The sequence below is a fragment of the Myotis nattereri genome, assembly GCF_964212035.1.
Source record: "Myotis nattereri genome assembly, chromosome: 11".
NCBI lineage: Eukaryota > Metazoa > Chordata > Mammalia > Chiroptera > Vespertilionidae > Myotis > Myotis nattereri.
This window is the reverse complement of record NC_138086.1, coordinates 75,220,941-75,240,760: the sequence shown is the minus strand read 5'-3', so window position 1 is coordinate 75,240,760 and position 19,820 is coordinate 75,220,941. Positions and strand designations below refer to the sequence as shown.

At 47.6% G+C, this 19,820-nt stretch overlaps 1 protein-coding gene across 1 annotated transcript in view; it reads left to right on the top strand.

The window, feature by feature from the left end:
• The window catches only part of GLI3 (GLI family zinc finger 3), a gene marked incomplete at its 5' end in the record, with an annotated part of 268,118 nt that extends 249,597 nt beyond the window's left edge, over window positions 1-18,521 (top strand). Inside the window, 4 exons of the mRNA XM_081101728.1 lie at window positions 1,242-1,406; window positions 7,143-7,433; window positions 11,601-11,928; window positions 13,039-18,521. Coding sequence (XP_080957854.1) covers window positions 1,242-1,406; window positions 7,143-7,433; window positions 11,601-11,928; window positions 13,039-15,374 — 3,120 coding nt within the window. The 3' untranslated portion in view covers window positions 15,375-18,521. The remainder of the gene's footprint in view (window positions 1-1,241; window positions 1,407-7,142; window positions 7,434-11,600; window positions 11,929-13,038) is intronic.
• Between the last annotated feature and the right edge of the window lie 1,299 nt (window positions 18,522-19,820).

Here is a 19,820-nt window from a genome sequence, read left to right as displayed (position 1 = left end):
TGGTACAGGCTGTCAGCTTGGGGGTCCCCTCACACCTGTGGGTGTCAGGATTCGTACCGTGGGTGCTTTGCCATACTCCCAGGGTTGTGCATGATGATGACTCCAGCTCAGGGGTGGCATGGCTGGGTGGCGGGCGCCGTCTGTGATAAATACAGTGGTTTGTCAAAGTGATTTCTGAAATGGAAGGGAAGCGAGACATGGAGAAAGAATGCTGGCAGCTGAGCTTTGGGGGATGATGGACGTGTTCTAGATGCACGTGTACTATCCAGCACAGTAGCCACAAGCCACATGTACCTCTTGTGCACTTTCTAAAAAATATATTTTTACTGATTTCAGAGAGGAAAGGAGAGATAAGAAACATCAATGATGAGATAGAATCATTGATCAGCTGCCTCCTGCACACCCCCTATTGGGGACCGAGCCCGTAACCTGTGAGCATGTGCCCTGACTGGGAATCAAATCGTGACACTGGCCGGGCTCTTGTGTGCTTTTGAGATTTGGCTAGAACCAGGGAACTAATTTTTAAAATTTGTTTTTTGGATAATTTAAATATAAATATTCCCCTGTGGCTAGCAGGATGGACAGCACAGGCAGTGGCTGGGACACAGTGGTGGGCACTGGAAATGAGCACACAGACACAGGGCCTGCCCCAGTTCCCATATCCATTGTGTCAGAGGACTTGGAGGGCAAAAGCCGGTGCCAACTGTGATTTTAAAAACTTAAGTTGACTTTAAAAATATATATAACCTATATGGTTGTAGAGTATTTCCTCTCCCCCTTAGTCTGTTCTCGTGGCCCAGTATAAACCTACCCACAACTAGGCTGGGACTCCTAGGAGGCTAAGCCTTTTCTCACTGAGGTGCCCGGCAGGCACACTGGGCACTGCTCAGCCCTGATGCTTTACATCTTAAAGGCCCTTTATAAACACACAAAGCCATATAATGAACTTGGTGCTGAATCCGAAATCAGTGGGAATTCAAGGAGATCAATGAGCAGATAATGAAACCCATTGTCTGCACTGAGTGGTCTCTTAAGAAAAGATCTCCATGACTTTCACCAGCACTGAAATGCTTTCTCTGGGGCTGCACTAAATCCCAATAAATGCAGAGTTTAGTGGACTTTTGTTCCTTGGTTTTGAAAAGCTGCTGACCCTCAAAACGTCAGTCTTCTGTCAATTGGAGGGAAAGTTAAGCGTAAGCTGTTATTGTGTGGAGTAATCCAGATTTACCTGTTGTCTTCAGTTTGAAGGTTGCACAAAGGCCTACTCGAGACTCGAAAACTTGAAAACACACTTGAGATCTCACACTGGAGAGAAGCCATATGTCTGTGAGCATGAAGGTTGCAACAAGGCTTTCTCGAATGCTTCCGATCGTGCCAAACACCAAAACAGAACACATTCCAATGAGGTAAGGCTCCCCTTGAGACACACTTGGGGCCCAGACGTTGTGGGTAGAAACAGTGAACCTTCATGGAGACCATACATGGAGGGAGAGGTGAACCTGTTCCATTCTGTTTCCTCGTGACCATTCCCAGCACGAGTGAGCACCGATGCTGCCGGTGAAGGCCTGGGGCCTCGAGCTAGGGCTAAAAATGGCCTGGTTTGGAGAGGAATGCTGATGAAGAGGGAACTTCTTAGAACCCCTGACAAACAGGTTCTACTTTTTTTCAGAACTGCCACCTACTGGCCAAACAGTAAGAGCATTGAACTTGGAATTCCATCCACTCGCTAGGCCAGGACTAGCCTGAATCCATGGGAAGGATGACCCTGTGAGCACCAGGCATAGAGTCCAAAGCCACATGTTGACAGCTGGCAGCAGCTTTCCACTAACACAGCCATTTTTATTTGCTTTATCCAGGCGTCATATCTTCCAATGCATTATATTTAAAAAAGACTTTTACAGAGCAACCAGCCTTGGCTAACTATGATTTCCAGACATTCTGTATTCCAGCAGGTCTTGGAAGTTATTCTCAGAAACTCAGAATGGTTTCTAGTCAGTTATTTAAGATAACACGTTGAGTAAAGCTTCATGGTTGATGAGTGGGCGGATCTTGTTGTGTTGCTGTTATTTTTAGGTAGTTGTTCCCTCAAAATTTCAGGCAAGCATAAGAAGAAAATGATTTCAGATTCACTTTGTGTACATGTTAATGCATGCCTGCTTGCACACTCCAACTTCTTGAAGATCTAGCTCATTCTGGCTCCTCTGTGAACCTTCTCTTGAATGAATCCAGAAATGAACAAAAAAGCTTCCATAGTTTGGGTAGAAATAGGGGAGTTACCTAGAATTTGTTAATATGAAACATAGCTCTGCCCCACAAGTATGTCAGCAGTTTGCTTGAAATGTGTGAGAGAAGGAACGTTTTGACCTTGGCATGGCTGTCACCTGACCTCCCAAGGTGCTGGGAAGCCCATCCATGATCTCCCGGATGGAGAGTTGAGAGAGGGAATCTGGTTAAAAACAGAGTGTGCCGTCAGCTCACTGGCCATTGGCTTTGGTAGCAAAGATGGTCCTCACTGAGTTTCCTTTCAACTGAACTGGCAGAACAAAAACATCTCTGCCCTAGTCGGTTTGACTCAGTGGGTAGAGCATCAGCCTGGGGACTGAAGGGTCTCGGGTTCAATTCCAGTCAAGGGCACGTGCCTCAATTGCAGGCTCCATCCCCAGCCCTGGTTGGGGCCGATGTGGGAGGCAACCAATCAGTGTGTGTCTCTCACATCAATATTTCTCTCTATCTCTCCCCCTCCCTTCCACTCTGTCTAAACAATCAATGGAAAAAATATCCTCGGGTGAGGATCAACAAAAACAGTAGAAACAAAAAAACCCATCTCTAAGGAGATTAACCACACTCCCTAAAAAGCACTCACATAAACTCACACATGCAGGTTCACATACTTAACTCTTTGAAAGGTCGTGGTGGAATAAGGAAACGTCATTTGGAATATCTTATTATTGATCAACTGTTTGAGGATGTTTTAGGAAAGATGCTTCATCTCCTTTTTATATGTCAAAATGCTTTTACCATGTGCAGTAGTTAGTGTAATCTGCTGTACTAGATTAGTGGTTGCCAGAGGCTACCAGGTACAGGGTTTCTTTTTAGGATGGTGAAAATATTCTATAATTTGATAGTAGTAATGTTTACACAACATTGTGAATGTACTAAATGACACCGAATTATGCATCTTTTAAAAGGTGTTTTTTTATAGTATGTGAATTATGTCTCTATTTAAAATGTTTTAGGGGATTTGATTAACTGAACTTAGAATTTAATTAATGTGTTTAACTACATTTAATATAGTTAAGGATCATTTTGACTAGAAACTTAGAGGGTATTTATTCCTGTGGATTTTAGGCCAAGGTTCTCTCCTGGAGAAATTTAAGTAGTGGGTATGTTCAGATTAGCAGTGCATACACATAAACATACTACTCAGCTTTTTATCTCTTCATGGACTTTAAAACATGTACACATGTATGTTTGCTGTAATTAAGGGTATTACAGTTGAGCTTCTGTTCTTTTGTTATGTAGAAAGAGCCGTGCCCAATGAGAGTTTAAATGCGTTGTGAGGTTAACAGGTATCTTGGTTAATATTTTTTACCAAGGCTGAGCAGTTTTTTAAATAAATAAAAAAATTGTCTATTACAGTTGACATAAAATGTTATATTAGGTTCATGTATACAACATAGTGTTAGACATTACAAAGTGATTGCCCCGATAAGTCTAGTATCCATCTGACACCAAAGTTGAGTAATTTTCCTAAAAGAAATTATTAACATTGACCATAAACACAGAATACAATTTCATCCACAAACATGTAAATTATTCTTCTCTCTTCTTTATATAAGGCTTGTCCTGGCATATGAATGATGGACAGTTTCTGATACACCAGAATTAAGTTTGTCTAGGAAATCCAGTGTTGTATAATCTCACGATCCTAAATAAGTCTAGATGCCATCTTTCATTGGTTTGCTTCCTTAGTGGTACCTTCATTGATTTACTAATCACTATCAATAGCTAATGTGCAAAGCACTTGGCTGCTGTAGGTGCAGCAAGGAGCACGGTGGACTAGACTAAAGGCAGTAATTCCCACTCGAGGAAGCCAGTTCCTCCCAGAGCCACACTAACTAAGCACATTTCCTTGAGCTCCAATTTGGTCGTATCTCCCTCTCCATAAGGTTCCAATGGCTCCCTGTTTCCTGTGGGAATGTTAGACTCCTCAGGCTTGTGCCTGTGCTCACCCAGCCCAGGCCTTCTCTTGCAGTCTTGACCTTTTGTCATCGTGGCCATGAATGGAACCTCCCAGACAGCCTCAGCTTGATCAGCGTGCCCCACGCAGGCAGTGGTCCCGCTGCCGGGCCTCTGCTCAGGGACGCTTCTTTTCCGCCACCTCTTGCCCGCATTTTTATCCCTCAGAATCTTGTTCTTCTTTCATGGTCCAACTACAGGCCTCCCCCTAATGAAAGCTCTGTTTATTGAGAACTTAATATGTGCAGTACATTGTGGTAACCACTTCGTATACATTATCTTTTTTAAAATATATTTTTATTGATTTCAGAGAAGAAGGGAGAGAGAGATAGAAACATCCATGATGAGAGGGAGAATCATTGATCTGCAGCCTCCTGCACGCCCCACACTGGGGATCGAGCCCACAACTTGGGCATATGCCCTGAGCAGAATTGAACCTCCTGGTTCATAGGACGACACTCAACCACTGAGCCACACTGGCCGAGCTACATTATCTTATTTAACCCTTACCATGACCCTTACCGTTTCTTTTATACCCAATATAGATATTTAGTGCTTCCCACTATCATCCTAACTAAAATATGATTCCCCTCTGCCCACATCCTTCTGTAGCATGCACACTTTATATTGTAGACAAGTACATGCTGTTATGTTTTTCTTACCATATTTTATAATCTTTGAGATTAACTCCTGTTGTATATAACTTTGTGTTCAGAGAGTCTTGCCTATAGCAGAGATCATTCAATGTGTATTGAAAAAGTTCTCGGGGTAAATTTTACAAAGTCTAGTATAAACAGTATCAATTGTGCTTTTTTTAAAAATTTTACACCTTTAACAAGAGTAGCAACCAAGCATTTTTTTTTTAATTTTTAAAACTTTTTATTGTAGAAAATTTCAAATATCAGTGCAGTGAGTCAAAAAGGTACTGGCCATGCCGAAAGTAGAACATGCAGGACAGGAAATATAGGGGTACCTCAGCTGAGAAAGTCTGACAACATTTACCTTTGCCTACAGTTATATTTCATTTTACTCATGGGGGACAACAAAATTTGGGTGCCAGGCTACATAGTTGAGCTAATGTGTTTTGTTGTGAAGCCTAAGTTTCCAGAAACTGTGTCTTTATGGATTTTTGCAGGTGGAAAGTCTATATGTTCACACGCAGGACACCTGGGCACACACATATGTGCTCTTGTTCCTGAAATGTAAGAGTTGACAAACATTTGTAGACTCATTTCACTTATAGCTATGTTTCCATTTCCAGGCAAACCCATAGTGTCCACATGCATATATTTATAGGAAAAATAGCTCTTCAAACATGTCACGCTGACCTGGCTTTGTCCCCCACCTTTCTCCAATCCCCACACACCTGCCCCATGCAGCCCACTCTGTCTGCTGATGGAGCAGCATGTCATAGCCAGGCAGTGAGCATGCATAGGGTCCATGTCAGAGTACTATAAGGTAATAGCACTAATCATCAGCACCATTCTTCTGTCCCTAATGCACAAAATTTGATGTGCTTATTTCATTATATATATATATATATATATATATATATATATATACACATACACACACACACACACACACACGCACGCACACATGCTGCAAATCACAGGAGCTCCTGAATAGAAGTCATTCGTAGTTAATGGGAATCAGTTCTACCCAAAAGAATCTCAGATTTGGAGTTGCAGTATTTCAGGATGATTTTCATAGTCCTTGCTTCACTCCATTAGGACCTTTCATCATTATTGGAGGCAGCACTCCATCTGTTCTTGGGCTTTTAGTGGAAAAGCATCTTTCAGACACATACACTCTATAAGATAGGGTATCTTTTTAGATATAATGAATGTATTATATTGATCATGCTTTTTATGATTATTGCTTACCTAATAGTTCATCTTCTGGTATGTAGATACAGATATAAGTATGTATTCTTATAAGCATGCATGAATATATTTCAAGTCAAGTAAACAAATCCATAATTGCAGTATTGGTCATGAAATACAATGCCAGCCACTCTGTAATCTGAGTAACATTCAGCTCTATGCATCCATGTAATTTCGGTGACTGTAGCTGTAGGCTTGATCACTAGCCCCCATAGAAAATGAAATTAACATGAAATAATTTATAGACCTTCGTACTCAGAAGCAGAGCCCAGGCCAGGAATCTTCATGTCCAGGTCATCATCCCTCATCATCCCTCAGCCCTTTTCAGTTTATGGGTAAGCTTTCATGGACAGTCTAACAGGGGTTTACGACTCTGAGGGTCAGAAAGGTTCTGGATGTTCTGAGCCCTGACCATCCCCACAGAATTGTAATGCTACTCAAAGGACAGTATTTTAATGATACCTAACACGGGAGAATCTGTAGGCAATTTTTTTCTGCCTAAGTGTAAAAAGCACATTTTCAAGGGGGTAGAGTGATAGTAGAGCTGAGAACTAGGACATCCATAAGATATTTTTTCACACGAGCTCTCCCAAAAGGTATATAACATTCTTTTGATTAAATGATGGGTATCTTTTATGCCTTCCTCTGTCATCATCATCATCATCATCAATGTCAGCATCAAATAGCTATTCAGAACCTACTGTGATACTACCATACTTCTTCCTACTCAAAGGATAAATGTTTCCAAGATTATAAACACAGGTTGTATAGTCTTCGCTCTCCCTGACCACTCTCTAAAGCATTGATGTCTTAAAGATAGATTCTTTAGACCCTGGGCAATGTTCAAATGGCCTTTATTAAACCTCTGTATTATTTAGAGGTATTTGGATACCTCAAAGCTTTGTGGAAGTGCTTTTAAAGAATTAAAAATATAGTGAGCAACCACAAAAGACTGTTGGGCTTGGGCATAATCACTTTCCTAACCATCTGTCATCTCCTTCTCGTGGCATTCGGCAGAAACCATATGTGTGTAAAATCCCAGGCTGCACTAAGCGCTACACAGACCCCAGCTCTCTCCGGAAACACGTGAAGACCGTGCACGGCCCAGAGGCTCATGTCACCAAGAAGCAGCGTGGGGACATCCACCCTCGGCCCCCACCACCGCGGGATTCCGGCAGCCATTCCCAGTCCAGGTCACCTGGCCGGCAGACTCAGGGAGCCCTTGGTGAGCAGAAGGACCTCAGCAACACTACCTCAAAGCGGGAGGAATGCCTCCAAGTGAAAACGGTCAAGGCGGAGAAGCCCATGGTACGTCATTCACTTTCCTTCCGATTGTCCCAAAGCCATCTGAGGTCATTTAGCAGAGCTGGAGAGAGCTCTGAGAGAGAATAGGCGGCCCCATCCTCACGGCATCCAGCTCTCTCACTGAAGGAGGTCAAAGCTCAGTCACCTCCATGACCTGGGTTACTTACTCTAAGTTGCTCCACCGAGAATAACTCGGCTCAAAAAAAGAGTTTCTCGGTTTCCTCAATGGTTTTTAAAGTAGACCTGCAGCCGTACCACCTTGTGGCAGACAGAAAGACATGACTGTCTGCATTTTCAATGTAATGTAGAAAATCATTCATTGGGTCTTTCTGCTAACAGGTGTTCTGTCTTCTTTGCCCTGGCGACTCCAAGTTAAATAAGCCATTGTCTCTATTCTTCAGGGGTTTATAATCCAGTGGGATATGCAGGCCAGAGAAACAAATATAATTCCGTGTGATGGGGCTTTAGCACACATCTGTGTAAGAACATCGGAGAGGGGATCTCACCACCAGTGCAGCTCGAGGACGTGATGGGGGAGGCAGAGGAAGAGGTGCTGCCAGGTTCAACACTCAGACAGGGAAAGGAGCAGACCGATCCTGGCGTAGCCAGGCACCAGCCGTGGGACCTCAGGGCAGTGCGCAGTAGGCATGAGGATAAATGGGATTATGTTTTTCTGCTGAGTTTTTAGAAACGACAGCTTTAGTGCCCTTCTGGAGACAGGTTTGGTAGACTGGAGACCATTTCACAGAGGTGTCTGAACCAAGGAGGTGCAGAGCAAGGGAGGGGTTGAAAGGCCTCCAGCAAACACCTTTATGGTTTAGTGATGCATGGGCTATATGGATTATGCTACTGTTACAGCTTCTTTCTAACGTCATTTTGCTTTATATAGTATGTGCCTTAATAAAACAGCTAAGGGTTCTCAAAAAGACAACAAGAACAATGGAAAGGGCAGCTGTCAGAGGAGAGGCAGTACATTGGCATTTGACCATGTGTTTAATGGAGTCGGCTCTGCGAATGTGCTGGATTGTAGTCTGTCCCTGTGGACGCAGAGGAAAGGTGCCAGATAGAAGTTACATGCTTAGACTTCCAGACACGTGGAAATGACCCACAGGCAACTCTGTACTCAGCTCAAGGAAGCATTTTCTTAACATTAGAAAAGTCCAGCAATCGGATAGACACCTATGAATTCCTGAATGATGTCACTGTGCAGCAGTACGTATGCGCAGGAAATGATGCACAGACAATTCCAGAATTAATGGAGTAGAACTCAATGACTTCTACTGGATTTTAATGACTTAGTGAGTTTGTCTTTGAAGGCTTGCGAGTCTTAATGACAGTAACTCTGGTCACACATAATGCAGATAATGCAGGTTTATCATCATTTTTCTAGTGGGTAGCTATACATTGCTTTTAAAAATCACCTTAGTAAAAAGTTTACATCTGTATTATGACCGATCACTGTACTTTAACCGGGTCATAAACTGTGTTTTATATACTTTTTCTTGGGAGCACATATCAACTTCCTAAAATAAAGTCCACCTGTGTACTAATTGTGCAGAACATTCCACAGTTTATCCTCAAGTGTTCAATGAAACAAGGAATGTGAATTTGTGGTTTCTTAGATGATGTCGTCAAAAGACAACGATGTGTATTGTTAGGACATCCTAAGAACCCAGAGTCTCTTGTACCTTTAATGCGTATTTCTGGCTCAAGAAAACTCATCATCTCCTCTCCAAACACCCATTATTTAAAAAGAAAATAGGTAGGAATAAAATTTCACAGCAATTTGGTCAAGTGACATCTGAGGTATTACAAGATATCAAATATTTTATAAAGTAACTAAATCTTAGAAACACTGGACGAGAAGAGATCGCAGAGGCTGAGACGAGGCCCCGTGTTTTATAGGTGAGGAAAGTGAGGCTCCTCACTGTCAATGAATCCATCAGTTCCCACAGGAGACCGTTATGTGTGTATATGTGCACACACTTAGGGAATCGGTAGATATCTTCATAGACATTTACTAATGCGCGTGAGATTTGCATTTCTAATATTCTTTCTGTAAAAGCCTGTCTTTGACTTGATCATCATGCTAAAAATTAAATTCTTTCTTCTTTTTTCCTATCAAACCAACATCCCTTCTGTGTAATGCTCCTAAATGTCTTGTTCTTACTTCCTAAGGACAGTGGGTAATAAGGTGAGGGAATTTCAGCTTCTCTGCTCTTTTTTGTTCTGTCTTCACTTTAACGTTTAATTTTTACTCATTTCCTTTTCCTTGAGTGTTTGTGCTTTGTTATTCCTTTGATAGAGAACATCACTCGGCTATGTTTTAAACCTAGAAGCACTGTGTTTTGAACATTTAGCTTGTGGACATGTGGAGTTAGATGGTGAAATTCATTGTTTCATTTGTCTAGGTTTTCATAATAAATCACACTGGGGCCGACCAAGCAGATGTTCTCAAAGACTATTTAATTACCATATCGAGGAGTGTTAAATCCAGACCAGACATGCACCACCTTCTTTGAAGAAGATCTGGATACATTTTTTTTTTTTTGCTAGCAATTTAATCTGTATTTAACTGTTTGAGCCTCTTTAATCAGTTTTCTAATTATAAGTGCACTTATGCCTTCTTTCGTGCCCTGTGGAAGCGTGTGTCCGCGTGTGCTTGGGTGCACTGTTTTGTGTACACACACACACTCTGACCTGCCAATCCAGAGAAAAAGGCACCCAAAGCCCGGGCTGCTCCAAGAACCTTAGAGCAGGAGCAGGTGGTCGGGCACGCCAAGGCTGCGGAAGCAAAAACGCAAGCCAGTCTGACTCGTGACCAGATTTGTGTTTCGCACTTGGATCTGCTTGGTTGCCCAGCACCCTTAGTGGGTCATGTGGTGCTCACTTGATACGTGTTCGTCTGCTCGGGTGTGTGTACTGTGGTGGCGGGAAGTGCAACCTGTGTCCTAAGCCCCCTCCTGACAGCACTGTGCATTCCACCTGGGACGACCGTGGTCTGTAGCTGAGTGCGAGCAGTGTAGTTCTCTCTCCCCAGAGATCTTTTGTTCTTTGGGAACGTGTAGAAGGAAGGGGAGAGATTACAAATTGCTTGGGAAACCCTCCCTGAATAGCTCGGAGGGGCTCTAGGTGGGGAGGAGATAGTGTGTGCTTATGGAGTATGTCTTCCAGGTATATATTAGCCCAGGTATATAGGAACCCAAGCACTGACACCAACTAGGATAGTTATCGCTAATGCTCTCTGAGCCAATCAGTTCCTATTACCCAGGCTTTTTTCTTTTTACACACTTAGTGTGCTCTCAGGGCTTCACACTTAATTCTCACAACAATCTCTAAGATAAATAACATGTCCTTATGTTATAGACTAGAGGCCCAATGCACGAAATTCGTGCAAGAGTAGGCCTTCCTTCCCCCTGCTGCTGGCACTGGCTTCCCTCCGGCACCCGGAACCTGGGCTTCCCTCGCAGCCCGGCTTTATCCGGAAGGGGTCGTCCGAAGGACGTTCGGTCTAATTAGTGTATTACACTTTTATTATTATAGACTAGAGGCCCAGTGCACGAATTCGTGCACAGGTGGAGTCCCTCGGCCTGGCTGGCAATTGGGGCCAATCAGGGCTGGCCGGCCGGGGGAGGGACCGTGGGAGGTTTGCTGGCACAGGAGGTTGGCTGTGGGAGCACAGTGACCACCAGGGGGCAGCTCCTGTGTTGAGCATCTGCCCCTGATGTTCAGTGTGCATCATAGCGACCAGTCAACCAGTCGTTCGTCGACCGGTTGTAACGGTCACTGAGGCTTTTATATATATAGATAAGGAAGCTGGGGTTTAGGATGGCTAAGTCATTTGCCCAAAGAATAAAGTCATGGAAGTGGGACTGGAACCCAGGAGGTGTGTTTGCAGAGTTGGCGTTTGGACAGGGTTCCATGGTTGTTGTCATGTCAGTCACCCCACTTCTAGCCCTCCCTGCCATCTGTTGCTCCCCACCGCATCTCCACTGGGTGGTTCATCAGCCATTGTGGGTGACAAAGGCTACCCCCATTTGCCAGAACATAGTTCTCCTTCAACCCATTGACTGTACTGCACGCCTTGATCTGCATCATCTCTCATTATTGGCTCCCTTTCCCTTTTCTTTTTCCGGTAACATTTCTTTCCTTTTCTCTTGACCCCGACAGACATCTCAGCCAAGCCCTGGTGGTCAGTCTTCATGCAGCAGCCAACAGTCCCCCGTCAGCAACTATTCCAACAGTGGGCTCGACCTTCCTCTGAGCGAAGGCGGTGGTGTGGGAGACCTCGGTGCCATTGACGAAACCCCAATCATGGACTCGACCATTTCCACTGCAACCACAGCCCTCGCTCTGCAAGCCAGGAGAAACCCAGCAGGGACCAAATGGATGGAGCACGTCAAACTAGAAAGGCTCAAACAAGTGAATGGAATGCTTCCGCGACTGAACCCCATCCTACCCCCCAAAGCCCCTGCGGTCTCTCCTCTCATAGGAAACGGTAAGTTCCGTGTCAGACCGTGTTTCTGTTCAGGGTTTTTGGTTCTTTTAAATGCAGTCACAATAGTGTGAGAGGAACCGGGCCCTGGGTTTTATGCTTGCTAACTTTTCCACCACACTTAAAATTATGCTGCAATCATACATATTAATGTATGGAGAGTCCATATTTTATTTTTTTATTTAAATATATTTTATTGATTTTTTTACAGAAAGGAAGGGAGAGGGATAGAGAGTTAGAAACATCTATGAGAGAGAAACATCAATCAGCTGCCTCCTGCACACCCCCTGCTGGGGATGTGCCCGCAACCAAGGTACATGCCCTTGACCGGAATCGAACCTGGGACCCTTCAGTCCGCAGGCCGACGCTCTATCCACTGAGCCAAACCAGTTGGGGCAAGAGTCCATATTTTAAAGGGATAATGCTGAAACAAAAAGTAAGCCTGTGCGTGACTCATACTCTGATGTTGACATGGTAACGGTTAGACCAGGTGAAGAAATCCCCGCAGCGGGGGCATCTGTGGTCAGTGCCTGCCCCTTGTTTCTGAAAGTGGGAGGTTAGCAGCCACCTCCCTGATGTTTGTCCGGTTCGGGGAAAGGCAAGCAACCATTTGCACTGTCGGCCCAGGTCAGTTTTTGCGTCTGAGATAACACCGGGTGCCTGGAGCAGCCCCCGAAGGTGAAGACTGTGTGTTTCGGTTTCATAGGATGTCACAGGGAGCCCTGAGTGTGGACGTGAAGTCCCGTAGTGCCTTTGGCCTATGGACGTGCCTGTACTCAGTGCTGTGTATGTATATACCTGAGCTTTGCATTCGGTCCTTGCATTAGGCCTGTGAGGACTGCAACTGATCCAGGCAGTCCTTACCGTTGTGTCTAACCAAGGGTCCCAGAACGTGCCCGTGAGCTTGTAAATAAAGTTTTATTGGCCTCCAGCCACCCCCACTCCTTCGGGTGCCTGTGGCTCTGGGTGCTGCACGACAGAGGTGGGTGGCTGTGACAGAGGCTGCCTGGAGTGGGGAGCTGACAGCGGTTACCGTGTGGCCGCTCCCCCTCTGCTGAGGCCTGGATCAAGTCATCCTGACATGAATCCCCCTCTCCCACACGTTCTCTGCAGGCACCCAGCCCGGTAACAGCTGCAGTGTGGGCGGGCCCGTGACCCTCCTCCCGAACAGAAGCGACCTCTCCGGGGTGGACGTCACCGTGCTGAACATGCTCACCAGGAGGGACAGCAGCGCCAGCACCATCAGCTCGGCCTACCTGAGCAGCCGCCGCTCCTCGGGCATCTCCCCCTGCTTCTCCAGCCGGAGGTCCAGCGAGGCGTCCCAGGCCGAGGGCCGGCCCCAGAACGTGAGCGTGGCCGACTCCTACGACCCCATCTCCACCGACGCCTCCCGCCGGTCCAGCGAGGCCAGCCAGTGCGACGGGCTGCCCAGCCTGCTCAGCCTCACGCCGGCCCAGCAGTACCGTCTGAAGGCCAAGTACGCGGCCGCCACCGGCGGGCCCCCACCCACGCCGCTGCCCAACATGGAAAGGATGAGCCTGAAGACCAGGATGGCCCTGCTCGGGGACGGCAGGGAGTCCGCGGGGACCCTGCCGCCCGTCCACCCTCCCCGGAGGTGCAGCGACGGGGGAGCCCACAGTTACGGGCGGCGGCCCCTGCTGCCCCAGGACGCGCTGGGCCACGGCGTGAGGAGAGCCAGCGACCCGGTGAGGACGGTCTCGGAGGGCCTCTCCCTGCCCAGGGTGCAGCGTTTCAACAGCCTCAACAGCTTCAACCCTCCGGCCTTGCCTCCAGCCCTGGAAAAGCGTAGCTTAGTGCTGCAGAACTACACGCGGCCGGAGGGCGCTCCGGCCCGCCACTTGCGCACGTCCCCCTGTCCTCCGAGCATCGCCGAGAACGTCACCCTGGAGGCCCTGACCATGGACACCGACGTGAGCCTGAACGATGAGGACTTCCTGCCCGACGACGTGGTGCAGTATCTAAATGCCCAGAACCAAGCCGGCTACGAGCAGCACTTCCAGAGCGCCCTCTCCGATGACAGCAAAGCGCCCCCGGGGCCCAGCCTGGGGAGCGGGCATGGCGACTTCGAGCAGCCCGGGCTGCCCGACAGCCACGCCGGCCAGCAGTACCGCGAGCTGGAGCAGCCCTGCCCCGAGGCCAGCAAAGCCGACCTGCCCATTCAGTGGAACGAGGTCAGCTCCGGCAGCGCGGACCTGTCCTCCTCCAGGCTCAAGTGTGGCCAGCGGGCCGCCGCGCAGCCAGCGCGGGCCTTCGGGCTGTATCCCAACACGAGCGCCCACCCCCAGAACCCCCTGGGGAGCGGGGCCGGCCCAGCGGGCGTCTACCAGAGCCTCGGGGAGCACTGCAGCGCCTATGGTGGGCCCGAGCACCTGGCGGTCCACTGTGGCGGGACTGGCACCAACAGAACTGTCTTCCATGAACAGCCCTATAAGGTCCAGCAGTACGGGAACTGCCTCAACAGGCAGCCTGGTGCCCCCGGCTTGCTGGACCCCGGTGCCAGCGGTGCTGGGATGCAAGCGGCCAAGCTGAGAGGCACCAGCCTGCAGGGGAACGGGAGCCAGCCAGAGTTTAGCCTGTCCGCGATGCCCAGCGAGTCAGCGGGCAGCACGGTGAATGGCGTGCCAACCCGATACCCGGTGGGACAGGGGTACTTGGCCCATCCGATGCTCAGCGACAGCATGCACCACCAGGGGGCAGGCCGCCCCGGGCAGCCGACGCTGGGGCCGGTTAGCGCTACCTCACATACCAATGTCTATCAAGGGCCAGAGAGCAGCCTGCCAGGGCCTCCCAGCCTCGGGGGCCCGCCGCCCAGCGTGGCGGCCGTCAGGGACTACCCGCCGTGCGCAGGCTACGGAGGCGGCCGGCGCCAGGCTGTGCCGAGAGGCAGCCTCGCTCTGCAGCCGGGACAGCCCAGTGACACCAGTCAGACCTGCAGGGTCAACGGCATCAAGATGGAGACACAAGGGCAGCCCCATCAACTCTGCTCCAACATGCAGAGTTACTCTGGTCAGTTCTATGACCAAACCCTTGGCTTCAGTCAGCAAGACCTGAAAACTGGCTCGTTCTGTCTCTCAGAAGCCAGCTGCCTGCTCCAGGGGGCTGGCCTGGAGCACTCGGAGCTCCTGTCCCCGGGCGCGAACCAGGTGACCAGCACCGTCGACAGCCTCGACAGCCACGACCTGGAAGGGGTGCAGATCGATTTTGACGCCATCATAGATGACGGGGACCACGCCAGCTTGATGTCAGGAGCCCTGAGCCCCAGCATCATTCAGAACCTTTCCCATAGCTCCTCCCGCCTCACGACGCCACGAACGTCCGTGCCGTTGCCAGCGCTGTCTGTGAGCACCACCAACATGGCCATCGGGGACATGAGTTCTTTGCTGACCTCCCTCGCGGAAGAAAGCAAATTCCTTGCAGTGATGCAATAGGCTCTGGGGGCAAAGGACTGCCAACAACTTCAGGAGATTAAACGGTTACATTGAGTCAGTTTTTTGCTGGTTTTTTGTTTTTTAGTTCTGTATGTATTTTAGCAATCTCATCTCACATCTTGGGATGTGTTTCAAGTATATTCCTTTTATGGAAAAGGACTCTGAAAAACCCTAAAGTATTCTAGGGAGAAACTGTCTTCCATTTCAGTTTGAATCAGTATTGTTACACTCGAAACATCCCCCTTTTTTAAAAAAAAAAAAAACAAAAACAACAAAAAAAGCCCTGTAAGTCTGCCCCCTTTATTAGTAAACCGGTATAAATGTGTGATGTGCATGTTCTTCTTCCTTTTCTAAGAGAGGTCAGACGAAAGGGTGTGACATGTTCCTCTGTGACTCACAGGAAACAAGAGTGGGTAAGCCTTTGACCAAAGGCTTGATGCCACCTTTTAAACTTTCCATATGCCCAGTGTTTGTTTTGTTTCTTGTTTGTTTGTTTTCTAAATTCCCACATTGGGCACGAGAATGGATAGTGAGTTTAAGTATCTTTTGTGGGTGAATTGTCGCATAGATCACAGATTTTTTGACAGGCCCCCCACCCCCACCCTATCAGTTCAGGGCACACTTTTGACAGTTGCCACAAGTGGAAATGTGGGGCTCTTGAGCGTCAGTCATTTGCTCACAGTTTGGGTTTAACATTCTCCCTGTCCATCGTGTGCTTTGGGGGCAGGTCTGTCCAGTCAGTTCTCAGTTATCCACGTTGCCTCTTTCTCTGCGAGCTCAGTGCCCTGCAGCATCCCAGGAGGGGCAGGAGAGCCGGGGATGCACGCAGACACGCTGCTGCTTTCTTCTGTTCTGGTGAGAGGCTAGGTGGGTTGTAGTTGAAGCTGTTGCGTAGAATTAATTAGTTTGGGGAATATTTGTAGGTTTGCCGTATTTGTTGATTAGTTCCATCTCTTTACCCTTATCCTAGATAACTGAGAATGGATTATGTGTAGTGCTAAGTACAATCCCACAGCTGGCTGTCACTAACATAGGGAAGGACTGCTTCTATTCTATGCACCCTCTTTTCAGGGATTTATAAAATTTAGTTGTAACAGGAAAAGCTCACGTACAAGATAATTGGAATAAATTCCTTCGCCCATTTTTGGTATTTGAGAGACGAGGCGGGATGTGTAGTAGCTGTATGGATGCCTTTTTAAACCTTGTCTGTTAAATGCAGCGTCCATTTAAGAAATTAAATGTTCTATGCAGTTCACCCTTCCTGTGGGCTCAGTCTGTCCTTTTGTTTTGGATTAAACGATTAGAAGAGTGTAGCTACTTCCCATGTGCCGTGGATACACATAAAGAACATACTGTGTGTGCACAGGGCACATGGATGATCCGGCATTTTACTTTTAAAAATATGTCAACTATTAAAACTTGAACAACAAATTCAAGTACAGACTATCCGCCGTCTTCTTCCCATTGATCCTGGAGTTGGACTTACCCAGAGTGACCCATGGTTCCGTTGTGTGGCTTTTCCCCTTTATTCCTGCCGTTTAAATGCTTCGGAAAGGCAGCATCAGATCCAGTAATATGTTAGGTAACAGAAAGAATGTGAGGACCAGCCCATTTTTCTCATGTTTACGTTCTCTGGTTTGGACCAAGAACCTCAGCGTGGAGGTAAATGAGACAACTGGGTTTGCCTTCGCCTGGCTGTCCCCGAGCTCAGCAGAGGGATGCCGGGATTTCTCCTCCACATCCCGTCATCCTCCCGTGTGCAGCGCCTTCTTTCAAATCAAAGGGTGCATCCGTGTTGGAACAGAGCCCAGAAGCAAAAAACGGCTACTAGTCTGAGCTCAGTACAGTCGAGTGTCCCCCTTTTCAACAGGAAAAGCGAGGTCTTTTCTGCCTTCATCGGATAGGTCCTCCTGATCTGGTCACAAATCAGTGATCCATTCCCAGCGTCTCCTTTCTCCAGGAACCTCAAAACCCCCAGGTCCTGGCCTTACCTTCCATGCTCTTGTGGTTTGGCCCAATCTCTGTTCTCCTCTGCCTGAGTTCTTTCCTCGGGAGTTCCTGGATGGGACCCAGTCCCTCAGCTCCCCTCACTTCCCTATCCTCTTGGCCCACGAGGAAGGATGGGCAGCGATTGGGATACACAGAGCCGCCACCTTGTGCCTCTGCTTTTTCTCCTGGCTCCCGGTGATTCTCCGGGTTGCCCGGTTCCTTTACGTTTTCTTTGCAAACGTGTTTTCCTTGCTCCTGCCTTTCGAGGGGCAGGAGACTCCCTCCAGGGCAGCAGGTGGCTCCTCTCCATCCCGAAATCTCAGAGCGATGGATCTGTTGTGACCGTCAGTGGCAGGAAGGTCTCCTGGGGCCATTGAGAAGTGTCCTGTCGGGATGTGCATCTCTGTAGACTTGGCACCTCCGGTGGTGGGAGGCACCCCCAAGCCTCCAGCCTTCTCTCCGCCGTGTCACTGTTGTCACATCCTCCTTGACGCTGCAGGCTCCTGCATGGCATTCCTGTCTCACATCTTTGTTAAACGTGTTTTTACATGTCAAACCATCTTTGTTTTGTTTTCTAAAGAGCGAATTAGAGACTAGTTCAATGTGCCCCTGCTCCTCACACGTGGGCTCCGCCTCCCGAGCCTCCGAGTTTTGATTCTTGCGATGTATGTGCCTTATTTTGTGTTCATCGTGTTGATGCAAGGGACCATTTGGTGTTGCCCAATCAGAATGCAAGGCTGCATGCGCCCCAGCCGGCGGAGAGCACACGACTGTAGCGGAGCCTGAGCTGTCTTGTAACCTGGTTTCCCGTGTTGTTTTGAACCGATAGGAGGATGTTCTCTTCGGACAAGTTGCTGTTGTGTATCCTGCAAAATTGTAAGATAAAGTACAAGTTCATTTTTTTCACCTTTTTTAGATTTTTAAAAAAATAAAATGTGTAATCCTTTTTTAAAAGAAAGCCGTGTAAATACATTTAAGTATTGTAGGCATAGTGTCCGGACGTGGCCGGCCCCGGGCCTCCCTGGCATCTGCCTGCCTCCAGAGCGATGCCCCGCGCCAACCTCCAGCCCCGAGGGCAGCCGCCACAGACGGACTCGACTTTTGCTTTCAGAACCACTTAGTCCTTTTGTAACAAAGAGAAAGAACAATGTTTCTTACAATGTCAATAAAAAAAAAAATCTTTGTACTGAAAATTTTAGTGTGTTGCTTATTTAATTCATCAATGAATGGAAAGCAGGCTTTCCTTGGAAAGATCCAGAGCCTGTGTTTGGAACAGACCCCCACACCCAGCAAACCAGGTGCCCTGGTGCTCAGAGACCCAGATCCCTCATCGCTAAGGTGGAGGAGATGCTGACATTCCTGCTAGCGGGAGGGCAGGTGTGTGCCTGGACACACAGCTTGTAACCAGGATCATTTTTTCTTAATGTTATGCTTTGCCAAATTCTATGCGGAAGGACCTAAATAGGATTCAAAGGCCAACAGCTTAACTTGTCCCTTTTTTATACATTATCCTCTCATTTCAAAGGGTCTACGCTAGGACACACACCAACAGAAAATCTGGCACGGCATAAGGCCACTTTTATGTGGCTTTTAATAACTGACTGCAGATGAAGGTAAACAACTTTGCCTCATTTGCCTTTTATTTCATTTTCAATATTCTCCAGATTTCTGTAGCAGACTCCAAGCGGGTCCCCTTCCTCTGTCTGAATAGCAGCAGGTGACCTTGGAGCCAGCAACCAAGGGCACTGGTGGTATCTCAGGGCTACAAGGATGGGTGGGGCCTCATGCACTCACTTGCACAGATGACCCGCGTGGCCCAGGGAACTGGTGTGGGATGCACCTGTCCTCTCCCTGCCATAGGAATACTTCGCGTTTTAATCGCAAGGGAGAACTTTCTCCCATAAACCCAAGATTCTTTGCTCTATTAATTAGATCCCTCATAAGGTGTCCAAATGAATTCAGAAAGAAAAAAAATTAGGAATTTGTGCCCAGCCTTAAATATCAATATTCAGTTTAGGAAGATGCATGCCATGCAGCAAGTCAAAATAAGTAAGAAATGAGACTAATAGAAAGGAAAATGGGGAACGGGGTGCATGACACAGCCTTCTGTACGTCTGGGAGCAGGCACGCAGGTACAAGTCAGCTTTGCTTATAAGATGCCTCCTGTGAAGGACATGAAGGAGGCAGAGTCTGAGGCAAAGTGGTGCAGCTGCAATGCAAATGGTATCTCATAGGGATGTATGTTAGCCCAGCTGATTTGGCTCAATGGTTGAGCAGTGACCCAGGAACCAAGAGGTCACTGGTTCGATTCCCAGTCAGGGCACATGCCCCAATTTCGGACTCTACCCCCAGTATGGGGGCATGCTGATAGATGATGTTTCCCTCTCATCGATGATTCTATGTCTCTATACCTCTCCCTTCCTCTCTCTCTGAAAGCAATAAAGACATATTCTTAAA